General features: G+C 40.6%; 1 protein-coding gene and 1 long non-coding RNA gene across 6 annotated transcripts in view; one reads left to right on the forward strand and one right to left on the reverse strand.

The window, feature by feature from the left end:
* Window positions 1-2,528: 2,528 nt before the first annotated feature.
* On the forward strand, window positions 2,529-21,834 carry LOC140729043 (uncharacterized). The gene is made up of 3 exons (XR_012099239.1): window positions 2,529-3,453; window positions 11,185-11,782; window positions 21,182-21,834. It is a non-coding gene; the product is annotated as an uncharacterized lncRNA (long non-coding RNA).
* The window catches only part of tmem174 (transmembrane protein 174), a 42,137-nt gene continuing 33,477 nt past the window's right edge, over window positions 16,480-25,139 (reverse strand). For 4 of the 5 annotated variants that reach the window (XM_073048318.1, XM_073048316.1, XM_073048317.1 and 1 more), the window contains one exon: window positions 16,480-16,908. In XM_073048318.1, coding sequence (XP_072904419.1) covers window positions 16,785-16,908 — 124 coding nt within the window. In that variant the 3' untranslated portion in view covers window positions 16,480-16,784. Of the gene's footprint in view, window positions 16,909-21,901; window positions 22,641-25,139 lie in introns of those variants that run through there. The other variant, XM_073048319.1, reaches the window with a different exon arrangement.

The following is a 25,139-nucleotide window of genomic DNA, read 5'->3' on the forward strand; positions in this document are numbered from 1 at the left end:
GTACGCATGCGAGACATGGACCCTCACAGCAGAGCTACAGAGGAAGATGCAGGCATTGGAGATGAGATGCTATCACAACATCTTGGGCACCTCATACTTGGACCACATCACAAACAAGCAGGTCCCCAAGACCATCCAGCACCACATTGGCCCCATGAAGACCTTCTCACAATGGTGAAGAAAAGAAAGCTGAGATGGTACGGCCACGTAACAAGATCCAGTGGCCTTGCAAAGACCATTCTACAAGGAACTGTGGAGGGGAAAAGAAGGAGAGGCAAACAGAGGAAAAGATGGATGGACAACATTAAAGAACAGACAGGGAAAACATTTGTGGTGATCCAGGCCCTGGCACACAACAGCGACAGATGGAACAGACTGATGCAAAGCTTGTCATGATGGCGCCCTGACGACTCCACCTGGAGTTAAGGGTGCAAGGCATATTTATATACAGGTCGTAGATTTGGTATTAAACTTGAATGTGTTTTATATCAGCTCTATCAGGTTATTTGGTACGTGTGGTGAACTACATATACCTGCCTGGACACGTCCCCTGCTGACTGCTCCTGTGGCCCCTCCTACTGACCGTGGCTCCTCCCACAGACCCTGGTATAAAGGCGATTGAGGCCTGAGCCTGGCCCTCAGTCTCCAGGATGCAGTATGGTGGTCAACTACTGCTTGTTCTTTCTTCCAGTCAATAAAAGCCGATATCTCGCCTCACGTCTCAGAGAGTTATTGATGGTGCATCAATACGTGTGCTCAATTTTCAAGCTTATTACCTTCAATGTACCAAGTTCTGCTTAGAATATTGAAATAGACTCAAAACAGCTTTTTTAAAAAAAATTTCCAGACCAAACTGGGTCCTGCAGTTTATAATTATTTCACATGTATCTTTGAATAGCATATGTAACAAAACTGTTAAGGGTCTGTTTGTATGCAGTTATGACCTTGATGTTAACTGCATACTGTTTCAACTGCTAAACAAAGAAGAGCACTTACTTCCTCATTGCAGGAATCTCTGTGTAAATTGTTGGACTCAAAATCTAGTATTTCTAAGCTATTACTCCAGTCCTAATGGGTTAATGAGAAAACACGGGAAAATTACAAGCAAGAATAAGGGTAAGGCCATAAGACATGGGAGGAGAATTAGGCCATTCAGCCCATTGAGTCTGCCCTGCCATTCCATCATGGCTGATTTATCACCCCTCTCAACCCTATTCTCCTGCCTTCTTCCCGTAACTTTTGATATCCTTACCTATCGACCTCCGCTTTAAGTATACCCAATGTCTTGGCCGTATCTATTGGAACTGAACCAGAGTGAATGTTCTAGTTTGGAGACCTTCGTCAGAACCTGCTGAGTGTTTCCAGCATTTTCTATTTTTATCTTAAATTTTCACCACATGCAGTTTTTTACACTTGCACCCACTTCTAAATTTAAAGATCAGTCTTCCTAGAAACTTACCCCTTTCTCCTTTAAAATCTTCCTTAAATCAACCTTCTCAACTAGGCTCCACAGCCAAAACTATCTCCTTGACTATTGTCTGATTATGTCCTTCTAATGAGACTTCAGACATTAATATAGGCCAAGTACATTTGTCAGTACATAGAACAGTACAGCACAGAAACAAGACCCAAAAGGTTCAAAGGTTCATTTTATTATCAAAGTATACAGCTCTGGAGTTCTTCTTTTCCAGATAACCTCAAAACCAGGAAAGTAACGAATGGCAGCACAATCATCAACCCCTAAATCCCCCTGCCCGCACACAAAAAATGAGAAAGATCAGGTGAAAAACACAGAATATAAAAAGTATAAGATTGAAAAAGTCTACAGTCCATGTTCACATCCAAAATGCATAAAACCTGCATTTCTGTGCATAAAGAACATAAAAGAAGTGAAATATCTGGTTTCCTGATCTATCCAGAGGATGTCGACCAAAGGAGCATTCTACGCACCTTGTTTGTGCCAGTCATAGGTCCAATTTAAACATGGTCTACATCCCTCATTCCCTGCCTGTTCATGTGTCTGGCTAAATACCTCTTATTACTGGAAAGACCTATCCAAGTCCAGATATAACCTTAGTCTGTTGATCCTTACCTTGAAAAAAATTATTCTTGAAACTTTTCTATTGATTGTTGATTATTTGAAATATGAGTTATTAATAAGTAAATCCATCAGTGCATATAGTTTTGAGACCATCAGTCAAAAGGTGTGGCATGCAGAATGCTACATTTTATTTACATATTTTTATATTCTTTTGGGAAGTCAATGCATCTACTGAATTTGTCCCTTAGAGAAAAGTATGTTACATTGGATGGCAAGGTGTAATGCTATTACAGTGCCAGAGTCAAAGCCGCCACTGTCTGTAATGAGTTTGTATGTTCTGCCTGTTTCCTCCAGGTGTTCTGGTTTCCTCCCATATTCCAAAGGTGTACAGGTTAGTGAGTTAGTTGGTCACATGGGCGGTGAACGCTTGTTGGATTGGAAGGCCAACTGGTGCTCCTCCTCCTTCCCTTTCTTCCATGGTCTTCTATTCTCTCCTATCAGATTCCCTTCTCCAACCCTTTCTCTCTTTCACCAATCAACTTCCCATCTCCTTACTTCAAACCTCCCCATCTCCCAGTTTCACCTATCACCTACCACCTTGAACTTCTTCCTCCCCTCCCCTCACCTTCTTACTCTGACTTCTCATTTTCTTTCCAGTCCTGATGAAGGGTCATGGCCCGAAGGTGTCTGCTGAGTTCCTCCAGCATTTTGTGTGTGTTGCTGTGCTGTATCTCTAAATGAATATTTAAAAACATCACAGTGAATCTGAAAAGTGATGAAATAACATTCTGCTTAGACTGTAAAATAACTGTATAGCTGGTGTCTTGGTTGTGTAAATGTGTGAGCATGAACAATCCTAAAGCTGAATGTTTTTAATGTAGATAAGTAGGGGAGCATTACTGTACTGTAGCTTTAGTGGGAGAGTAATTTTGACCTGCACCACCTGGACGGTATATCTATTAGAGCAGATTGCCCGTCTGTTGTAAAACCTGTAACATATTCTTGCTGTTGAGTTAAACTGCTATGGAAATGAATATAACTCACTGAAAGGGTTAATTAGAGAAATGAAAACTTCCTAATATTTTCCCTCTTAATTTCTCCCCTCAAGTCATTCAAATTTTATTATGCCCCCTTCCAGAGTAAAAGTGTCATTCACCCGTTCATTCATTCATTCCTCATATTCCAGGTGTCATATCTGAGTGTATCTTTTGTCAGGTGTTAATTTTTGTTCCTTCATTGTATGGTGAACAAGAATGATAAATGCAGCTGATTTATTTTTCCCCTCCCCCATCCAGAGGTGATAATGGAAAGAAAAGCTATTAACTATGCTCTTCCAAATGCAGAAACAGGAAAAACTTCCTATTTTTCTTTGCTTATAGGGGAAAGTGCTCCAAGAAGATGGTTTGAAAACTGTAAGTGTAATGTATGGATCTATTTCTTTTAGAGTAATGATTTACCCACCCCCAGCTCACAGGAATGTGAATGCATCAGTTAAAGTCATCTCCTGCATTCATGCTTTTATAGATGGAGTTGTGCACAGCCACAACAAATTGGCGGCAAGTACAAACTTGAATGTCAGGAAATATCACGAACTGCACTGACAGTTATGGGGTGAAACACAGAGAGTTAAACAGCATGAGAAAGCCGAAGGATAAATGAGTAACAGTGAAAGATGTGCTGAACTTAAAGTGAAAATAGTATGGCGATGGCTTCAGTTGGCAAATTTGATAGCACTAATGAAGGTATTGTATATTGAGAGGGTTGACTGTACTTTAACATGAACAACATGGAGGAGCAAAAGAAAGCCACTACACCTCTTAGCTCAATGGGCCCAAGAACATACAGTCTCTTATGCAATTTAGTAATTCCTGAAAAGCTGGCAAGCAAGAAGTTCGGTGAAATTGACAGAATTTTACAAAATCACTTCAGAACCTAAACCTCTAGCAAATAGCTGAGAGATACAGATTTTACAAAAGGAATCATTCAGAACATGAAAGCATTTCTGAATACATTGCGGAACTGCACAAATTTCCCAGTACAAAGACTTTAGAGATGGACTTTCTGATGCGTTAAGGGATAGGCTTGTATGTGGCATACATAGTCAAAGCACTCAAACAAGGCTACTGACAGAAAGAGACCTAATCTTCGAACGGGCATTGACCATTGCAATATTGTTAGAGACTGCAAGCAAAGGATGCAGCAGAACTACAGAAAAGGAGGTTAGAATGTAAAATGTACAAAATGTCCCTGAATTGTGCAAAAAGTCGAAGATGTTATTGATGTGGCAAATCCTCCCATGATTCAAATGATTCAAAGAAAAACTCTGCAGAAAGTGTCTCAATCAAGGTCACATAGAGAGAGTGTGCAAGGCAAACAAAAAGCACTACGAAGTGTAAAGTCTCAAACACAAAACTAAGCAAATGCATAAAGTTACCAAATGTAAAACAGAATCAGACAACATAGTGTCTGACAAAGGTGAACTGAAATGCCTAGAACTGCATTGCATAACTGAAGCAGATTACAAAATCATCTGGATCACAATAGATGTGTCTAGTGTATCACTGAAAATGGAGCTGGACACAGGGTCAGCTTTGTCTATAATACCAGAGGCTGACTACAACAGAGTGTTTTCTAAGATACCATTAGAGAAGACCTTAGTGATGCTGAAGACTTACACAGGTGGGGAAGTGTCTCCCAAAGGCAAAGTGAAAGTAAATGTGATGTATGGCAGCCAAACACAACAGATAGAGCTTTATATCTTCAAAGAAGAAGGGCCAACACTTTTCTGATGTGAATGATTGAGAAAAATCCAACTAGACTGGCACACAATCAAAGCTCTCAGTGCGACAGCAACAGGAAACGGCAGCCCAAATGGTAGCACTAACCAGAGACTGGCACAGCTGCTTAATGCTAATAAGAAGGTGTTTGAGAAGGGGAATGGTAAACTCAAAGGCATGAGAGCCAGAATTGAACTGAGAAGGGAGATAAAGACCCTGAACAAACAATTCAAAAACAATTCACCTGATGGAAAAGAATGTGTCAAAGATCTAAGCAGCAAACTGCGGGGACAGCCATGCAAGCTCAGGATGGTGCAGCGGCTACAAAAGCAAAGAGGGGAGAAAGAGAAAAGGAGAGCGCAGTTTGTTAAAGACCAATTCAGGTTCACAGGGGCTCCTCTTGCCAGTGAAAGTATGGCACCCTAACCAGCTCAAAGCAGGAGGTGGAAGGATTTCTGCTAGAATCACACAGCAATCCCTGTAAGAATCAGGGACCAGAATTCAATCCAAAAATCCCCCAAACAAGAATGCCAGCAACTGAGCTGAGCCCACATGGCAGGAGGTCCAGGATATCAGCAAGAGAGCAAAGTCACCTGCCATCCCAGGACCAAGTGGTGTACCCTACAAGATGTATAAGAAATACCCAAAACACCTCCGGAGGCCGTGGAAGATAATGAAGAAGATTTGGATTCTATCCCATCAAGCTGGAAAATGGGTGAAGGGTGCTTTGTTCCCAATGAAGATTCCTCAACAATCACCCAGTTTAGGACAATCTCCCTCCTTAGCGTGGACTGCAAGATATTCTTCTCAGTGCTTGCAAGAATGCTGACCTCTTACTTAAGGGAGAACCACTATATTAACACATCCATCCAGAAAGGTGGCATCCCGGGTTTTTCTGGGTGCCTTGAAAACACCTCAATAATCAGCCAATTGATCTGCAAAGCCAGGCAGGAGAAAGGCGACCTAACAGTCATCTGGTTAGATCTAGCCAACACCTATGGATCAGTTCCAAACACCCTCATCCAGGCTGGCCTGAACCACTACCATATCCTGCCAGTAACATGAGACACAATCTTCAGCTACCTAGAGGGATTCAAGCTATGCTTCACTTCAGCCAACTTTACAATGACGCCGCAGGACCACCAAAAAGTGATTCCAACTGGCTGTACCATCTCTCCCATCTTGTTTGTCACGGGTATGAACCTCCTCATATCAGCAGCAGCAGACATAACCGAGGCCCAGTGTTGGAGCCCGGCATCCGACGACTTGCAATACGGGGCTTTATGGATGACATCGCAGTAACTACAGTAACCCATGTCCAAACAAGCTGGGTACTGGAAACCCCGGACAATGTAACTACCTGGGCTAGGATGACCTTCAAGGCCAGGAAGTCAGATGCATGGTGATCAAAAAGGGCAAGGTGATTAGCAAGTTCAGCCTTAAGTCCAGCGAGAAGTCATTCCATCTATTGAGGACAAACCAGTAAAGTGGTTTAATGTAACAATGACGGACAGGGCCAACATCACCGACACCGTAAAGCAGACTGAAGAGTGGCTGAAGAAAGGAAAGGTCAGAACCATTCGCATATGTGGGGATTTCAAGATGAGCATCAACCCGATGCAGTGTCCTGTGCAGTATTCCTGCCATGAATAGAAGACATTTTTGCATCTTTGGCAGGCAGGAAGAGGTTTTTAAAGACTGACTTGTCACAAGCCTATCTGAAAGTGCAGACTGAGGAGTCAAGCAGGAAGTCCCTCGCGATCAACACTCACAAGGGACAGTTCCTGTATAATCGTCTCATCTTTGGTGTTGCATCAGCTCCAGCAATTTGGCAAAGAACAATAAACAAAGTTCTCCAAGATATCCCAGGAACACCATGATGACATCATTGTGATGGTAAAATTATGAAGGGCACCTCCAGAACCTTGGCACAGTGCTTACCAGGCTGAGTGAGTATGGTCTGCACACAAAGCGAGACAAATATGAGTGCTACAGGCACACAACCCAGAAAATGTGTCACAACTCAGGTCATACTTGGGCCTTGTAAACTACTACCCTAGTTTCTCCCAAACATTGCTACAGTGCTGCACCCATTGAATGCACTGTTACAGACAAGAGCAAAGTGGAATGGTCAGAAAGATGTGAAAAAGCATTCAAGGAAACAAAGAGACTAATAACATCCAATGAATTGCTCACCCATTATGACCCATCCTGCCCAATAGACTGGCCTGCAGTGCATCCCCTTATGGCATTGGAGCCATTTTGTCATACATTATGAAAGATGGATACGAACACCCGATTGTGTCTGCTACAAGATCACTTATGAGTGCAGAACAAAATTATGCACAGATCAATCGAGAAATCCTTAGTCTAATATGGGGAATAAAGAAGTTCCACCACTACCTCTACAGACAAAAGTTTAAACTAGTGAGAGATCAACAGCCCCTTGTGTCCATTTTCAATCCCAGGAAGGGAATTCCAGTGATGACCGCTACCCAGTTACAATGTTGGGCACTTTTCCTAGGAGCTCACTGTTACGACATAAAGAACAAGGGTACCAAACAACACAGCAACACTGATGGCTTGTCACATCTTCCACTACTGGCAAATGAAGAAGAGATGTCTTCATACTGTGACCCAGCAGAGGTGTTCCACACAGCATTGGTGGACCAGTTGCCAGTAACAAATTCCAAAATACAATGGGAAACAAGGAATGACCCAACATTGTAAAAAGTCTATGAAATCACCATGCAAGGATGGCTAGTTCATGTTTCCAGAGTTCTCTGCGTGAAGAAGCCAACTGTTGGTATGTCAAAGAACGCTGATGTGTGGATCTCATGTTGTGGTTCCCTCTAAACTGTGAACCAGAGTGTTAGAGAATCTGCATTAAGATTAACTGTCTACAGTCAAGATGAAGAGTCTTGCCCAGAGCTACGTGTGGTGGTTTGGAATAGATAGACAGATTGAAGACTTGACCAAAAGCTAGTCGGGATGCCAGAAAGCTGTAAGTAACAGACACTGTTACACCCATTGGAGTGGCCATCTTCACCATGTCAAAGAGTGCACATTCTTAAGTATGCACTTAAGAATACTTAAGTACCTCTTAAGGTACTTAAGAGTACCTCCGCTGTCTCCTCCGGTTCCATACATATTTTTCCACTGTCACACTTGATTGGTCCTATTCTCTCACATCTTATCCTCTTGCTCTTTGCATACTTGTAGAATGCTTTGGGGTTTTCCTTAATCCTGCTCATGAAGGCCTTCTCATGGCCCCTTCTGGCTCTCCTAACTTCACTTTTAAGCTCTTTCCTGCTAGCTGTATAATCTTCTAGATTCCTATCATTACCTAGTTTTTTGAACCTTTCGTAAGCTCTTCTTTTCTTCTTGACTAGATTTACAGCAACTTTTGTACACCACAGATTTTGTACCCTACCATCCTTTCCATGTCTCATTGCAACGTACCTACTCAGAATCCCATGCAAATATTCCCTGAACGTTTACCACATTTCTTCTGACATTTCCCTGAGAACATCTGTTTCCAATTTATGTTTCCAAATTCCTGCCTGATAGCCTCATATTTCCCCTTACTCCAATTCGCTAACTTGTTTGTTCCTATCCCTCTCCAATGCTATTGTAAAGGAGATAGAATTGTGATCACTATCTCCAAAATGCTCTCCCACTGAGAGATCTGACACCTGACCAGGTTCAGTGCCCAATACCAGAACAAGTACAGCCTTTCCTCTTGTAGGCTTATCAACATATTGTGTCAAGAAACCTTCCTGAACACACCTAACAAACTCCGCCCCATCTAAACCCCTCACTCTAGGGAGATGCCAGTCAATATTTGGGAAATTAAAATCTCCCACCACAACAACCCTGTTATTATTACTCCTTTCCAGAATCTGTCTCCCTATCTGCTTCTCGATGTCCCTGTTACTACTGGGTGGTCTATAAAAAACACCCAGTAGAGTTATCGACCCCTTGCTGTTCCTAACTTCCACCCCCAGAGACTTAGTAGACAACCCATCCATAACTTCCACCTTTTCTGCAGCTGTGACACTATCTCTGACCAACAGTGCCATGCCCCCACCTCTTTTGCCTTCCTCCCTATCCTTTCTGAAACATCTAAAGCCTGGCACTTGAAGGAGCCATTTCTGTCCCTGCACCATCCAAGTCTCTGTAAAGGCCACAACATCATAGCTCCAAGTGCTGATCCAAGCTCTAAGCTCATCTGCTTTATTCATAATACTCCTCGCGTTAAAATAGACACATCTCAAACCATCGGTCTGAGCGTGTCCCTTCTCTATCACCTGCCTATCCTCCCTCTCGCACTGTCTCCAAACTTACTCTATTTGTGAGCCAACCGCCCCTTCCTCTGTCACTTCAGTTCGGTTCCCACACCCCAGTGATTCTAGTTTAAACTCTCCCCCAGTAGGCTTAGCAAACCTTCCCACCAGGATATTGGTCCCCCTCAGATTCAAGTGCAACCCATCCTTTTTGTACAGGTCACACCTGCCCCAGAAGAGGTCCCAATAAACCAGAAATCTGAATCCCTGCCCCCTGCTCCAGTCCCTCAGCCATGCATTTATTCTCCACCTCATTCTATTCCTATACTCACTGTCATGTGAGATTACTACCTTTGAGGTCCTGCTTCTCAGCTTCTTTCCTAACTCCCTGTAGTCTGCTTTCTGAACCTCCTCCCTTTTCCTACCCATGTCGTTGGTACCAATATGTACCACGACCTCTGGCTGTTCTCCTTCCCACTTCAAGATATCGTGGACACGATCAGAAACATCCTGGACTCTGGCACCTGGGAGGCAAACTACCATCTGCATTTCTTTCCTACATCCACAGAATAGCCTGTCTGGCCCCCTAACTATAGAGTCCCCTATTACAGCTGCCATCCTTTTCCTTTCCCTACCCTTCTGAGCCACAGGGCCAGACTCTGATCCAGAGGTGCAGCCACTGTTGCTTCCCTCAGGTAGGCCGTCCCTCCCCCCAACAGTACTCAAGCAGGAATACTTATTGTTAAGGGGGACTACCACTGGGGTACTTTCTAGCATCTGCTTCTTGCCCTTCCCTCTCCAGACTGTTATCCACTTCTCTGTCTCCCGAGGTCCCGGGATGACTACCTGCCTATAGCTCCTCTCTATCACCTCCTCACTCTCCCTGACCAGACAAGGGTTGCTATGGACGCTCATTTGAAGTGGCTGGAGGTCATACCAATGAAGTCAACCACATCAGAAAAGACTGTTTCTGCTCTGAGAACTATCTTCTCCAGAACTGGTTTATCAGAACAAATTGTGAGTGACAACAGTACATGTCAGAAGAGTTCAGACTATTCATGAAAAAAATGGCATCAAACATATCAAGTCAGCTCCTCACCACCCAGCAACGAATGGGTTAGCTGAAAGCCTTCAAGAAGTCCATTAAAGCGATGGTCAAGGAGAACATTTCTCTACAGCACAAGGTGGACAACTTCCTTTTTGTGTATCAGAACTCTGCTCACATGATGTCAAATCAAACACCTTCAATGCTGTTCATGAGCAGGAATCTGAGATCTCACATAGACCTCCTGAAACCAGATCTCCGGAGGGAAGTGCAGAACAAACAGTTCAAGCAGTTGCCAAGTGAAGCTGCAAGAAGCTTTGAGATTGGACAGAAAGTCCAAGCATGTGATTACTGAAAAGACAAGTGAACACCCAGTATGATAGCTACAAGAACTGGACCACTGATGTACACAGTGGATGTTGGAGATCAGACATGGGGACGTCATGTGGACCAGATACTGGATGCTCAGTTGAAGTACACACCTGAGTTGATTGTATCTAAAAGGACAAAGTCATTCCAGTCACTAGACTTGCCTCTCACTGATGATGTCACTGACATCAATGTGTCATTGGAAATCAAGAGTATTGTCTTGGACAAGACACCTACCAAACTTGATGCCACTCCACAGGTCCAGAGGCGATACCCTGAAAGAAACAGAATGCCACGCAAAAGACGGAACCTTTAGAACTGTGAAGTTAGTTATGGACTGTTATTATGAAAGAAATGTCTATTTGGAATATGGGTTCATGAAAAGGAAATTGAATGTTTTGTATATATACAGTTTTACGTTGCATTAATCTAAAGGGAGAGGAAGTGTAATGTATGGATCTATTTCTTTTAGAGCTATGGCCCCCCCCCCCCCGCCAGCACTACATATTGATCTGTTGTATGCACATGCACTTTGTTCTTGTTCTCTCTTGCTCACTGCACATGAATACACCAATGAAAGCCAGCTCCCGTGTTCATGCTTTTGTGTAATATATAGGTAGTTGTGTACTGACGCAAGAGGAAGATCAGAGTTTTCTTCTTTTTCAGACAGACTCTGAGGTCAAGGATGACATGCTCCACCCAATAGCATTGTGGTTTGTACCTTTACCCGAAGGGCTGCAGAGATCCAAGACGATCCTGAGGAAAATTAAGGATGGCTAATCAATACCGTTCTTATGAGTGATGATGAGGCTTGAAGATTAAATTTTAGAAAAAGTTCTTTTGGTTCTGATGTACCCAAAGAATCCTATGAAGAAATCACAGACAGCCATTGTTGGAACTATTAGTGTTTGATGGAGCAGCTCATTTGGAATGCAGTGCATGCTTTCTAATGTTTGCATGCAGCCTCTACGTGCTCCAAGAAACTGGAGGTACGCAGTGCCCTCTCAAAAGCTTCACCACCGGTATAAATGTCTTGGGAAAGGACAAACTTTAATTTTCAAGCATACAATCTGTAAACAGCTATCTTAAGAGCAGAACAACCTCGAGGCCCAATGAACAGCTTTTAGAGTCAACTTCAATACCTGTTCTCTGATGGAATTCACCACATTACCAAGGCTGCTTGCAGCATACTGCCGCACTGCAGGCGCTTACGTGTGCTAGATCACCACCAAAGTTGCCCTCGGCTCACGTGCCCACTCATCAGGTGAGAAATCAGCAAGTTTCTTATCCTACAAAGAAAGGGAATCTAAGAATGCACTTCTGTTGGCTTAATAAGCTTGAGCTAAATTTTACAGAATGTGAAATAGTGAAAAGGATGTGTAGTCAGTAATGCCTTTATCCCCCTTTTTGAGACACACATCTGGAAATATTCCACTTGAACTTTTAACATAGGATTTTGAAATTTGACTTTATCAAATACTTTTTAATGCGAACTGCTAGAAGCCAAACACAGTAATTCATAGTATAACTGACAGAAACACTCTTAAGTATGCTGGAAAATTAGCTTTGCTCAGAATACTATTCAGTTTTGGACAGAGTTGCATCAATTTTGGGCAGAAATAACTAATCTTAATGCAGGCCTAATTGAACATATTAAAAGACACATAATCCAATTCAGCAGATAAATATTATGAGAATTTTTATTAAGTTTTTGTATTTTCTTTGAACTTTCACTTCGGTCATTAGAAATAATAGATGCTGACAAGATACTAATGAACTACATAATTTGTGAGAACTTAAAACCCTGGTTACACTCTCTAAAATGGGAAAATTTAAACTATGGAGCATTATGCTTAACTGTAGAACAGCTGTGTTAACAGGAAGTGCATGTAGATATATGATCCTTTACTGTGTTATTGAAAGAGAGATATAAACATAAGATTCAGCAATTAACTGGGATGATCCCATGCTCTGGAAATATATTAGTCTGTCTGTTGACAGGTAATAAGAGTATTGTAGATATAAGTGTAAAAACATTTAAATTATAAAAAGAATTTCTTAACAGCAACTCCAAAGCTATCAGCAATTGGACATACATTTTATAGACATTCTGAGTAGTTTAGTTTCAAATTATGTCAGTAATACTTTTAGAATAGTTTTGAGTTTTGAGCTTTGCTTTTGCTAATGTGTCACCCAACCAGATAAAATTCAGTATGTGATTTAAAGATAATTTTTCCTGCTTTTATAGTATTATATTTTATAACTAGGCCTCATATGGAAGGTCTTTAATTTCTGCCATCATATGAACATACTAAGACAGGCTATCAGGATCATGATGCTGATGGAAATGTTCAAATAGAAATGCAGTTGTTAACTAAATAAGATTGTAGAGATTGTTTCTGATTTCAACATATTCTGACTGCTAACAAAAGACATAGGAACAGAATTAGGCTATTTGGCCCTTTGAGAATACTCTGCTATTCCAAAATGGCTGATTTTGGACCCCTCTGGCTGATTTGGGGTCCCTCTGAACCCCTTTCTCCTGTCCTGTAACCTTTGATGCCCTTACTAATCAAGAATCTATCAACCTCTGCTTGAAATACACCTGAAGACATGGCCTCTCCAGTTGTCTGTGGCAATGAATTCCACAGATTCACTACCCACTGGCAAATGAAGTTCCTCCTTAAAACTGAAAACCATAAAATTGTTACCTTAAGTATTTGCAGTATGCTTGTGTCAAATCACAAATCACTGTTTTGTCCCATGACCCTTTTAATGGAAACGATTTAGGGAGAACAAAATGTTGCTTTTATTGAATTGTGTCTATTTAGCAAGCACCACAGAAAAGAGATTATTTTGGTTATTTACTTAAGTCCTTCACTGCTACTGAGACATAGGCAGCCAACAGCAGCTCACCGGAGGCCTCTGGCCTGGGCCAGTCTTTCAAGTCGTCCCTTGGTCTAGCCCATCTTCGAAGATCTTTCCTCTCCCAGGAATGAGGCCCCTGGAGTTTCTGTTGGTAATTCTGCAGCTCTAGGTTCTTATGGGCTGGGGTTGCTAGCTCCATGCCCAAAGCTGGGCTTGGGATCATCCATGGGGGCGTTAGATTATTTCAGTGCCTCAAAAAGAAATCTCCCTTTAACTAAAATAAATTCTTCATTATCGCAGGGTGAATATTACCCATCAGAATCACATGGTGTTGGCATCAATGAAAACTTGGGTGTTTTTGAAATTCAATCAAACAAAAAATATATTGGTTAAAAATAAACAATTATTTTGTAATAATAGCCAGTTCTTACACTGATGAATATCATATCAGAAAGTGAAATTACATTGTCAATGTTAATGAAATTAAAGTACAACCTGCAGGTTCATCGTCCCACAAATTTGGACTCTTGATTTGACACATAATTTGTAATGCATTTAGTATAGTTTTCCAGCTATTTCGCTGGAGTCATTTTGAGGACAAATGATGATTGTGATCATCATATATGAGAACCAGGTAATTACAATTCTGTTCCACTGATGGTACTGCCTAAAATGTCAAGGTCACCATTGCTTGGGTGTTTTAACTACATGGGGTTTATTTGTTGCACACATCAGTTATCATGGTGAAAACTAGCTGCATTGGCATCTAATGTTGGCAGAGTTCTCAATGATTGAAATGAACCACAAGAAAAATCATGTAGTAATCCTGTGTCCACAGCACAAACTATTCATGTGAACTTACTCGGGGAGTCAAGTACACGCAGCATATTTTTAAAGAAGTTGCATAAACTTTCTCATCAAATATTTGAAAATACTCATCATATTGTGTGTAAAACTACCAAATCTCCAGGGGGCTTGAACCGATGACTAAGTACAAATATATTCTCATCTGCTTTATGACTGCAAGGGTTGTGCAATGTCCAGTTCACAGAACAGCACGAAACTGTACTTCCCACAGTGAAAGTATTCACAGCACCTATGTTATAATCTTTAGCAACACAGAAGTAGGCCATGCTGTCTAGCCAGCCCAATATGGCATTCATTCTGAAACCATAAAGTTCCATTTGATGACTCCTGCTACGATTTTATGGTTTAAACCTTGCAGCCTAACATGAAATCTAATAGTCTGTGAACACTGATTGATAAGAATATAAGAAATAAATTGTTTACTCTTGATGTTTATTTTGTTTATAAATGCTAATTCCTGAATACCCTGTTTCAGTAATTTTATATCTTTATTCTCAGTGAATTATTAGAAAACAACCATTGTATGGCCAACTGCAATGTGAAACTTGGCATTCAAAAACTGTGAAACATACCAACAGTTGCATTGTCCTTAAATCAAGCACTTCTGCTCCTGGCTTGAACTACATGGCTTACAACAATTATTAGTAACTCTCTTTAAATAGGTGACCTTTGCTTCCTTGCACCCTTAATATGAACTCTGAACCTCATAATATACTGAGGTTACCAGATATCTTCATGCACAATGCAGAAACCTATTGATGCTAAGTTCACAATTTGTAGGTTAAGGTCCTAACTCTGCTTTATGCAGGAAATGATGTCCCTGGATTTGGATGAGTGTAGTATTAAGGAACTCTAGTAAAACTGAAGTGAAAGGCAAGTGAAAAATACCCTTCTGAATAGAATTATATTTCAGTGAATGTTGGAGGTCAATTCTCTTAACCCCAAGAGTTATTTAGGTGGTGTAAAGCATAAGGTTTGAATGGTACCCTGGCAGATGATCTAGACATCCACGCCCTTCATCATCAGCTCACTATGGCTACATTGTTTTGCATCTTGATAAACTACTGCAATGACTCCTCATGGCTTCTGCTCTTCCCAAACTTACAAACTTTGCTGTCAAGAAGCAGAAAAGTGGGAACCAGTATCACCTATTTTTCCCTTCAGGTCGCACATCATCCTGAACTGAAAAGATGTTGCCATTCCTTTGTTGCTATTTTGCCCATTCCTAGAATACTCCACCTGATAATGCAGTGGCATCATCCTCACCAAAATGACTGCCGCAGTTTAAGGAAGTAGCTCACCACCACTTAGAGGTTTTCAGGGACGGGGGGGGGGGGTTACTTGTGGCGTATTTGGGCAGTGGCACACAAAACCATGTAATGCCCTATGTGGCCCAGCAAGTAAATTTGTTGCTTTGAAGAGCCTCTTCTCACTAGAAGTCACATCCGAATAGGATGACTGGATGAAAATCGCCTTTTCACTCAGGCCCAAGATTAAAGTCTCAGTTGGGCCCACACTTATATCATTGGAGTTGAATCTATATATTTAACAAGGATATGCCTTAGTTTCCAAAATATGCCTTAGTTTACAATGGGTCTGGACAGGTTTGTCCCATTGAGGCAGAGAAAGGATAATAGGGTGAAGGAACCATGCTTGACAAAAGATTTGGAACATTTAGTCAAAAGGAAGAAGGAGGCATACTTAAGGTTTAGGAATCAAAACATCAGGCAGGGCTCTATATAGGTATAAAGTAGCCAGAATGGGACTTACAAAGAGACTTAGAAAAGCTAGAAGGAAGAAACTAAGAAGCTGAGAAGGCCTTCGTCAGTAGGATTAAGGAAAACACATATGTTGCCTCAAAGGTGTCCTGTTTATCTGTATTGTATTGAATAAATATTAACATTCTGTTGATTGAAGAAATTACAGATGCTGGAACCGGGTGCAGAAGACAAAATGCTGGAGGAACTCAGTGGGTCAAGCAGCATTGACAGGGGGTGGGGGAAAGAATAGTTGATATTTCAGGTGAAAACCTTGCATGGGACTGAGATCATTTTCTATTGTTTTCGATTTCCAGTACTTTTTTGCTTCAATTTACAATATCTTCAATGATTAATTTTGACTTATTTAATGTAGTTAATAATTTATTGAACAAAATGCTCATTTTATGCCAGTTATTCATCACCATGGGTACTTGAACAATATGAAAGCAATATTATGATAGCTGGATTATGATAGGCTGTTTATTTTTCATTCAAACAAATGAGTACAAAATTACTTCAGAAATGGTGTACATCTGGCATTGGGATTTGTTATTTTCTGCAATATGCGATTAATCAAGGTGTGAAAAGTAATCCCAGGGTAAAACAGCTCATAAAGAATCATTTCCAATTCTCTCTATGCTATAAACAAATCATTTCTCTTGGCACCTGGCAAGAAATACTGAGCAATACTGAATGGAAAAACAGAGTACATGAGAAACAAGCACAAACATATTCAAATCCCATTATTGCAGCTTTAGAATCATGGTGAAGCTAAAGTCCAGAAGTATCCTCATTTTCCACAGGGAAGATTTCATCATATGAAGGCGGTGGAATGCTATCAGGAACTTCATCAGCTCCCAATGTGTCTTGTAAATCACCTTGCTGCTCTTCTGCTCTGTGGAAAATATTACCAATATTACATAAGTCAGCTTGGAATACAGAGCAGAATTTAACAGTTCAACTAGTTATAAGACTATATATTGCAGTGATTTCCCAGCAAATATAGAATGGAAGTATTGAGCATAGACATTGTAAAGTCATTACTGAGGTCAAATTTGAAGGAACCTGAGTAAGTGTTAATGCATCTTCTATGAATATGCCATTTTATACCAATATGGATGTTAGTTATATGTAGTTAAGGACATCAAAGCTATTGATTTTTTTTGATTGAGTGACTCACATGTTGACTGATGTAATGTCATACTTTGGTTTATGGTTAGAAGATTATCAGTTTTCAGTTTTTATAGAATTGAGGGGCATTTTATCTTTTGTTTGCCAGTTTTAATATGAAACCTACTGTCAGACTCCTGGCTGGATTCAGGGGAGCCTCTGATGCTGGGGTCCACCCCCAACCCAGTGGAGCCTCTAGTCCTGGAGTCCACCCTCAACCCAGTGGACAACCACTCTGAAACATCTAATTAGGGTCTAGCCTCATTCCTGGCTCTAATAATGCCAACAAACTTGTAAATACTGCCTTTACCAATGCAGAGATGGTACCAACCAAAATATGACATTGCCTCATATAAGGAGACATTAGGGCTGATGATTGAAACTGTAGGCAAAGAGGTTAAGTTTAAGAAATATCTTAAGGCAGAATAAAATGTTGGAATTCATTCCATAAATCTCTCCAATAATTGAGGTCTTGGCAACTAAAGACACTACAATCAAGTTTAGAACAATTCTGAGATGAGCAAAACACCTGAAAGGAGTGATTAACATATATCGGAATTTACAGCACAAGGTGAAATTATAATGTTAGATAAAGCCCTGGAGGGATATGAGTACAGGAATTGGCACTGTCACAAGCTCCACTCCTCTGCCTCCCTCTTTTCCACAACTGTTGGAAACTGAATTATACTGTTTGCAAGCCTAACGCTTGTCCTCAAAATGAGCTTCAAGGCATACTACTTCAGTCCATCTGCTGCTGGAAACCTCATACCCACCTTTGTTACCTGGAGCCTTTAAGTAGAAGCTTTACCAGACTCCATGACCTATCCTCCATAACTCCTGGGTTATCTGAAACATGGCCACATTCACTCATTGTGTGTTATTGCTGACCTTCGCTAGGGTTGTCAAAATGCATGTGGATACAAGCACTGTGCTTCCAGATAATATTGCCAAGGAATAATAAAGGATCAAGGATAGATTGTTGAGAATGTCATAGGTAATTATGTATAAGAGAGAAGAGAAGCCATTTACATAGAACAAAGAACAGTATAGCATAGAACAGGCCCTTCGATTTACAATATTGTGCTAAACCAATTAAATTAGGAATCAAATGGCCAACTAAACTAATCTCTTCTGCCTATACAATGTCCATGTCCTTCCATTTTCCTCACAATAATGTGCCTATCCCAAGGTTCAAAAGTTCCAATTTAGAAGTAAGTTTATTATCAAAGTTCATATACGTCACCATATAAACCCTGAGATTCACTTCTTGCAGGCATTCACAGTAAATATAAAGAAACAACAAAAAATGCATGCAAAATAGTAATAAGTAAGTAAGCAATAAATATGGAGAATATGATTTGAAGTGCTTTGAAAGTGAGTCCATAGGTTGTAGAAACATTTCAGTGTTGGAGTGAGTGAAGTTATCCCTTCTGGTTAAGGAGCCTGATGGTTAAGGGGTAATAACTGTTCCTGAACCTGGTGGAGTGGCCAAGTACTGAAGATCTGTGCTGATCAACTGGCTGGAGATTTCACTGATATCTTTAACCTCTTGCTTAAACACCTCTTAAATGTCTCTAATGTTTCTACCTCTGGCAGCATATTCCAGGCACATACTGCTCTATGTATAAAAACTTGTCCCTCACATCTCCTTTGAAATTAACTCCTCTCATGTTAAAGACATATCATCTTGTATTAGACATTTCAACTTGGAAAAGTTGGAACAAGATTGGTGAAAGACAATGTTGACTCTCACTCTGCACATTTTAGGCAGGTTGAGGTGTCAAAACAGAAGATGGGTTCATAACCAAATCTAGAAATAAGCGAACAAAAATCTAGGTTGAAAATTCAGTGCAGCACTAAGGAAACAAATCATTAACAGAGCTGCAAATCATAAACACAAAAGATTCTGCAGATGCTGGAAACCCAGAGGAACTCAGCAGGACAGGTAGCATTAATGGAGGGGAATAAAGAGCTGATGTTTCAGGCTGAGACCTTTAAAAAATTAACTTTACATTTAAGATTCTTACTTAAAACAAGACTTCCCACATTTGGTTATTTAAAAAGAAAATATTTAAATAAGATTTTATGAAGATGTAACAGTTTACTATTAAAATGTGTATAAACTGATTTTTAAAAGTAACAGTGACAAAGTATTATGCCACAGGAAGTATACACATTCAGTAAGATTTTTCAGTCTTGGTCAGAATGTAGAAAGAATGCAGTTTATCTGTGACAGACAAATTTCGTATTGGAATTATTGCGTTCTTGGGCTCAGAATTAAACACCACAAATCATTTACATACATTATTATTATCAGTCTGTTATGGTCTGTTTTTAATTTCACAAAACTTGTTTCTTCCTTCATTAGTTTTATCCCTTGTCCCACTAACATCCATGATACCTCAAGTGCCCTCCATCGCTCCAATAGTTTCCTGGTGCCAATTCATTTTTTTCACCATTTCACTCAGTTCCCTGCACCTTCTACCTTTCTTCGCCTAACTGAACACATCATCACATTGAACTTCAATTTTAAAATGGAGATACATAAGACTGCAGATGCTGGAATCTAGAGTAATAACTATCTGTTGAAGGAATTTAACAGGTTGAGTAGCATTTAACATTCAAACTAAACCAGCTGTTTCATCACCTTCACTTCCAACTTGCACTCAGCTCTCACTTTCATTTGATGTACTGTACCTCTGACTTTATTTTTCCCTTTTTAATTTCTTCATCTCAGGTAGGTCAGGAAACCATCACAAGCCTCCATTTTAGACTCCCATATCCACAGTACACCTCCTCCCATCTTATTTCTTGTAAGAATTCCATCCCATTCTCCCAATTTTTCAAACTCTGATGTATTCGTTCTGATAACAACACCAATGTTTCCAAGGTATTTGTCCTCAGACTTGCCTGCTCTATTTTCTGCACTTCAGCTATCACCTCCCCCTGCCCTGGGTTCTTTTGTGCTCCATTTCTTCATGAGCAGACACACCTTCCCTGTCCCTCTAGTTCAGATCTCCATATGTCCTGATCCCTCCATGATGGCTAGGTTCATTCTCACATGTTCGCCAATGCCCACTCCCCTTCTCATAACACATTTCACGTGATGCAATGAACACCCTTTTAATTCTTTGATTTCCACCATCTAGGAAACAAATCACTCATTCCAGGTGAGTGACTTTTCAGTTGTAACTCCAATTTAGTGTACTCCATTTGGTTTTCAATGGAGAGACCCCGTCACTGGATTGTGTTCTTCATTCGATTTGCAAGGATATCCATAAACCACTTATTACCTGCCACTTTATATCTCTGTCCCTCTTTCATTCTGACCTCTCTGTTTTTGACTTCCAAGTCTGTGCAATGTAAGATCAAGGAATAGCATATCATCTTAGAGCCCTCGGGAGTCACCAATAGCTTACTGAAGTAATTCAACTTATCCCTTCTGGCTTGTATCCAAACCAGGCAATTCTGACCAATGTCAACCCAGTTTTTCCCTCATCACAGATAACGTCTGACCTGCTAAATATTTTCACCATTCCCTTTTAGCTCAGGTTTCTGTGACTATAGTGTTTTATGTTTTGCTGTTTCAATGTACATGTGACAAGTATAGCTATCTTACATTTCTCGGAAGTTGTTTTGCTTTCTTTGTTGTTTCATCCCTTTCATTTACACTTCCACCCAACAGATCAGCTATTTTAACAAGCCTTCACCAGCTTCTCTCAGCCAGCCCCACCTTGCCATTTAGATTCCTTCAATCTCTACCAAAGCAGGCATTCCTCGTCCGTTTCACCCCTCTCCACCCTTTACAACACACACCAGTCCTCATCAGCAATGGAAAGGGTGAGCAGTTTCAAGTTCCTGGGTGTCAACATCTCAAAAGATCTATCCTGGGTCCAACATTGTTATGTAATTACAAAGAAGGCACAACAGCAACTATATTTCAGTAGAAGTTTGAGGAGACTTGGTATGTTAACCAAGATGTTCATAAATTTCTACAGATGTACCATGGAGAGCATTCTAACTGATTACATTACCATCTGATATGGAGGGGCCACTACACAGGATTGGAAAAATCTGTAGAACGTTGCAAACTCAACCAACTCTATCATGGGCACTAGCCGCCCCAGCATCACCCATCACCCAGGACCCATCTCATTGCTAACATCAAGGAAGAGGTAGAGGAGCCTGAAGTCACAAACTCAACATTTCAGGAACAGCTTCTTCCCCTTTGCCATCAGATTTCTGAATGGACAATGAACGCATGAACACTACCTCACTATTGTTTTGCTCCCTTTTGCACTACTTACTTAATTTAATTGGTATATCTATATATACATATTTCTTATTGTAATTTAGTTATTATTATGTATTACAATGTACTGCTGCTGCAAAACAACGAATTTCACAATGTATGCCGGTGATATTAAACCTGATTCTATTTCTTTTCAGGGGTCCCTTTAAAGGTCATCAGCCCTAACCGCTCTTACTTTGAACTGAGGTTGTTTTTTAAAACAGTTTTCAATTATGTATGTTGAACTATCACAAGCTATAAAGTCATTTATAACTTGAAGTTATAAAGTGAAATAAATAACTGTGTAGTTTAATTTGATTTTTGAATAATCGTGTTCCAATTTCAAATATCGTTGGTTCACTTGGTACATAATTTCATGAAATTCTGAATTCCATATAAATAGTGAGCGGCTATACTGAGAACTTACCTGGCTATTTCGTCATCTAACCGTTGGTAGGGTGGGCAATTCTCATCGCCTGTAAAAGCTGTGCTATCCAGAGGGTAAATGCTGTAGTACTGAGGAGGGCAAGGGGTTGTTCCTGTTGCACCACTGGGTGGATTCGTGCTCTGTGTGTTGTTCAGTGATGGCAAGCAGGTGGTGTTCATAGCGACAGTTTCCTGGGCAGGAGATGCATACGGAGGGGGAATATACTGAACAACTGTGGCTCCGTGGAAAGTTATTGGTTGGTTAATCCCTGTGAAAACAAATGACTGACCACAAGGAGCCTGCTCAGCCTCCGCAGCACTCTCGTTAATTTGCTTGCAAGTTTTGCAAGTTAGCATTCGGAACTTGCAGACAGAAATCAGAACAAAAGTAACTCCCACCGAAAGCAGAATCGGTCCTAGTAACTGTGTCCATTCTAAATCACTGGTACCATAATATTTAATCCAGCCCATCACGGTGAAGGTTATGCCAACTAGAACCAAAAAGACACCAGAAAACAGCAGCGTGGCTCCAGCTTTATCTCCGTCTGACACTTGGACTCTAGGAGCTCTAGACTGGCAGGGAGTTACAGAAAATACGTTAACTGAGAAATCCTCGACATTACTGTTACGCTGCTCCATTTGGTTTTCACAGTCAACGCTGCGTGATCATTGCATGAAGGAAAAGAAACTTCACTAGTACATAGCACTTAAAGCTCAGTGTCCGTACAAAAAGAAGTGCATTGTGTCTGGTTAATAATTGATGTTAGAATATTAAAATTCTTGGAGCTTGCGAACTGGATCATGAGTTTTTTGCATTTTTCATTTTGATGATTGAAAGTATTTAATGAGGCATTAAAGCTAAAAGGTTAATTGCACCATTTCCTTAGAGTCGTAGAACACTATAGCACAGGACATTCTGCCTATCTAGTCCATACTGAACTATTCTTCTGCCCAGTCCCATCAACCTGCAATGGACCATAGCCCTCTATACCCCCTCTCATCCATGTACTTATCCACATTTCTCTTAAATGTTGAAATCAAATCCACATGCACCACTTCCACCTGCACTCATTCCACACTGTCACCAGCCTGACTTCTAGTTCTAGTCTCAAACAATGTCAGCGGAAAAAATCCTGCTTGCATTTGCTCTATATCTCTCATAATTTTGCATACCACTATTAAATTTCCCCTCATTCTCCTTTCCTCCAAGGAATAAACTCCTAACCTATTCAACCTTTCCCTATAACTCAGATCCTCCAGTCTTGGCAAAATCTGTGTAAATTTTCTCTGCACTCTTTCAATTTTATTTCCTGTAGTAGGTGATCAGAACTGCACACAATCCTCCAAATCAGGCCTTACAACTTCAACATAACATTCCAATATTTTCATTTATGAAGTCGAATGTGTCAGAAGTTCACTTTACAATCCCATCTACCTGTGACATCATTTTTAAGGAATTATGGACTTGTATTCCCAGATTCCTCTGTTTTACTGCACGCTGAAATGCCCTACCACTCACTATCTAAGCTCTACCCTGGTTTGTCCTTCCAAAGTGCAACATCTCACACTTGTCTGCATTAAGCTCCATCTGCCATTTTTCAGCCCATTATTCCAACTGGTCCAGATCCTGTTGCAAGCTTTGATAGTCTTCCTCACTATCCACCACACCCCAAATATTGGTATCATCTGGAAACTTGATGATCCAGTTTACCACATTATTGTCCAGATCATTGATGTAGATGACAAACAACAACAGACCCAACACTGATCCCTGTGGCACACCACTAGTCACAGGCTTCCAGTCCGATAGGCAATTATCTACTACCACTCTCTGGTTTCTCCTGTGAACCCAATGACTAACACAATTTATTACATCATTCTGAATGCCAAATGACTGGACCTTCACCATCAAACTCTCATGCAGGACCTTGTCGAAGGCCTTGCTAAAGTCCACGTAAACAGCATCCACTGCCTTGCCTTCATCAACTTTGCTAGTAGATTTCTCAAAAGATTCTATGATAGGTTAGACATGACCAACCACTTATGAAGCCATGTTGACTATTCCTAATCAGTCCCTGTCTATCCAATACATTATATCCAGGGCCTTAGAATACCTTTCAATAACTTACCCACTACTGATGTCAGGCTCACTGGTCTATAACTTCCTGACTTCTTCTTAAAGTCTTTCTTAAACAATGGAACAACATTAGTTAGTCTCCAATTCTCTGGCACATCGCCTGTGGCAAAGGATGTTTTAAATAACTCTGCTAGGGCCCCTGCAATTTCTGCACTAGCCTCCTACAGGTTTGAGATAAAGTCTTGTCAGGCTTTGAGACTTATCCACCTTAATTTGTCTCAAGACAAGCCATATATAGTCCATGACTTCACTGCTGTTTTGCCTCTGTAGAATCTGTATCCATCTCCTAAGTAACTACGGATGCAAAAAAAAAACATTTAAGATCTCCCCCATCTCTTTCCAATCCATGCATAGATGATCACTCTGATCTCCAATTTTGCTCCTTGCTATTAATAAATCTGTAGAAGCCCTTGGGATTGTCCTTCACCTTGTCTGCTAGGGCAACCCATACCTTCTTTTAGCCCTCCTGATTTCCCTCAAGTGCTCTCTTTCACTTTCTTATACTCCTCAAGTATCTCATTTGTCCCTTGCTTCCTATACCTCCTTCTTCTTGACCAGGGACTCACTATCTCTCAAAAACAAAAGTTTCCTAAATTTGTTAGCCTTGTTGTTTTGTCTTTGTACAGCTGCTGAAAAGTCTTAATGCCCAGAACTTACAGAAAAGTACCACTTGACAACAAAGCTACTGGCTAGATCTTTCGGAGTGCTCCTAGGTACAGGTTTACCCTGCAATCTGAAGATAGAGCGTTCCTATGAAACCATTTGTAAACTGAAATGTCATAAAGTGAAGAAGCAATTACCATTAATTTATATGGGAAATATTTTTGAGCGTTCCCAGACCCAAAAAATAACCTACCAAATTAAACCAAATAACACATAAAACCTAAAATAATAATAACATATAGTAAAAGCAGGAATGATATGATAAATATACACCCTATAAAAAGAAGAAATATTGTAGGTACGGTGTAGTTTCACTTATCAAACTCAGGAAGAGAGTGAGCCAAAATCGATTTGGAGAAAAAAGTCAGCACATACACGTATATGCATGTGCACGCATACGTACGCAAATGCGTAAGCACGTACACGCATGTGGAAACAA

This window comes from Hemitrygon akajei, chromosome 6, assembly GCF_048418815.1.
Source record: "Hemitrygon akajei chromosome 6, sHemAka1.3, whole genome shotgun sequence".
In the NCBI taxonomy this organism is placed as follows: Eukaryota; Metazoa; Chordata; class Chondrichthyes; order Myliobatiformes; family Dasyatidae; genus Hemitrygon; species Hemitrygon akajei.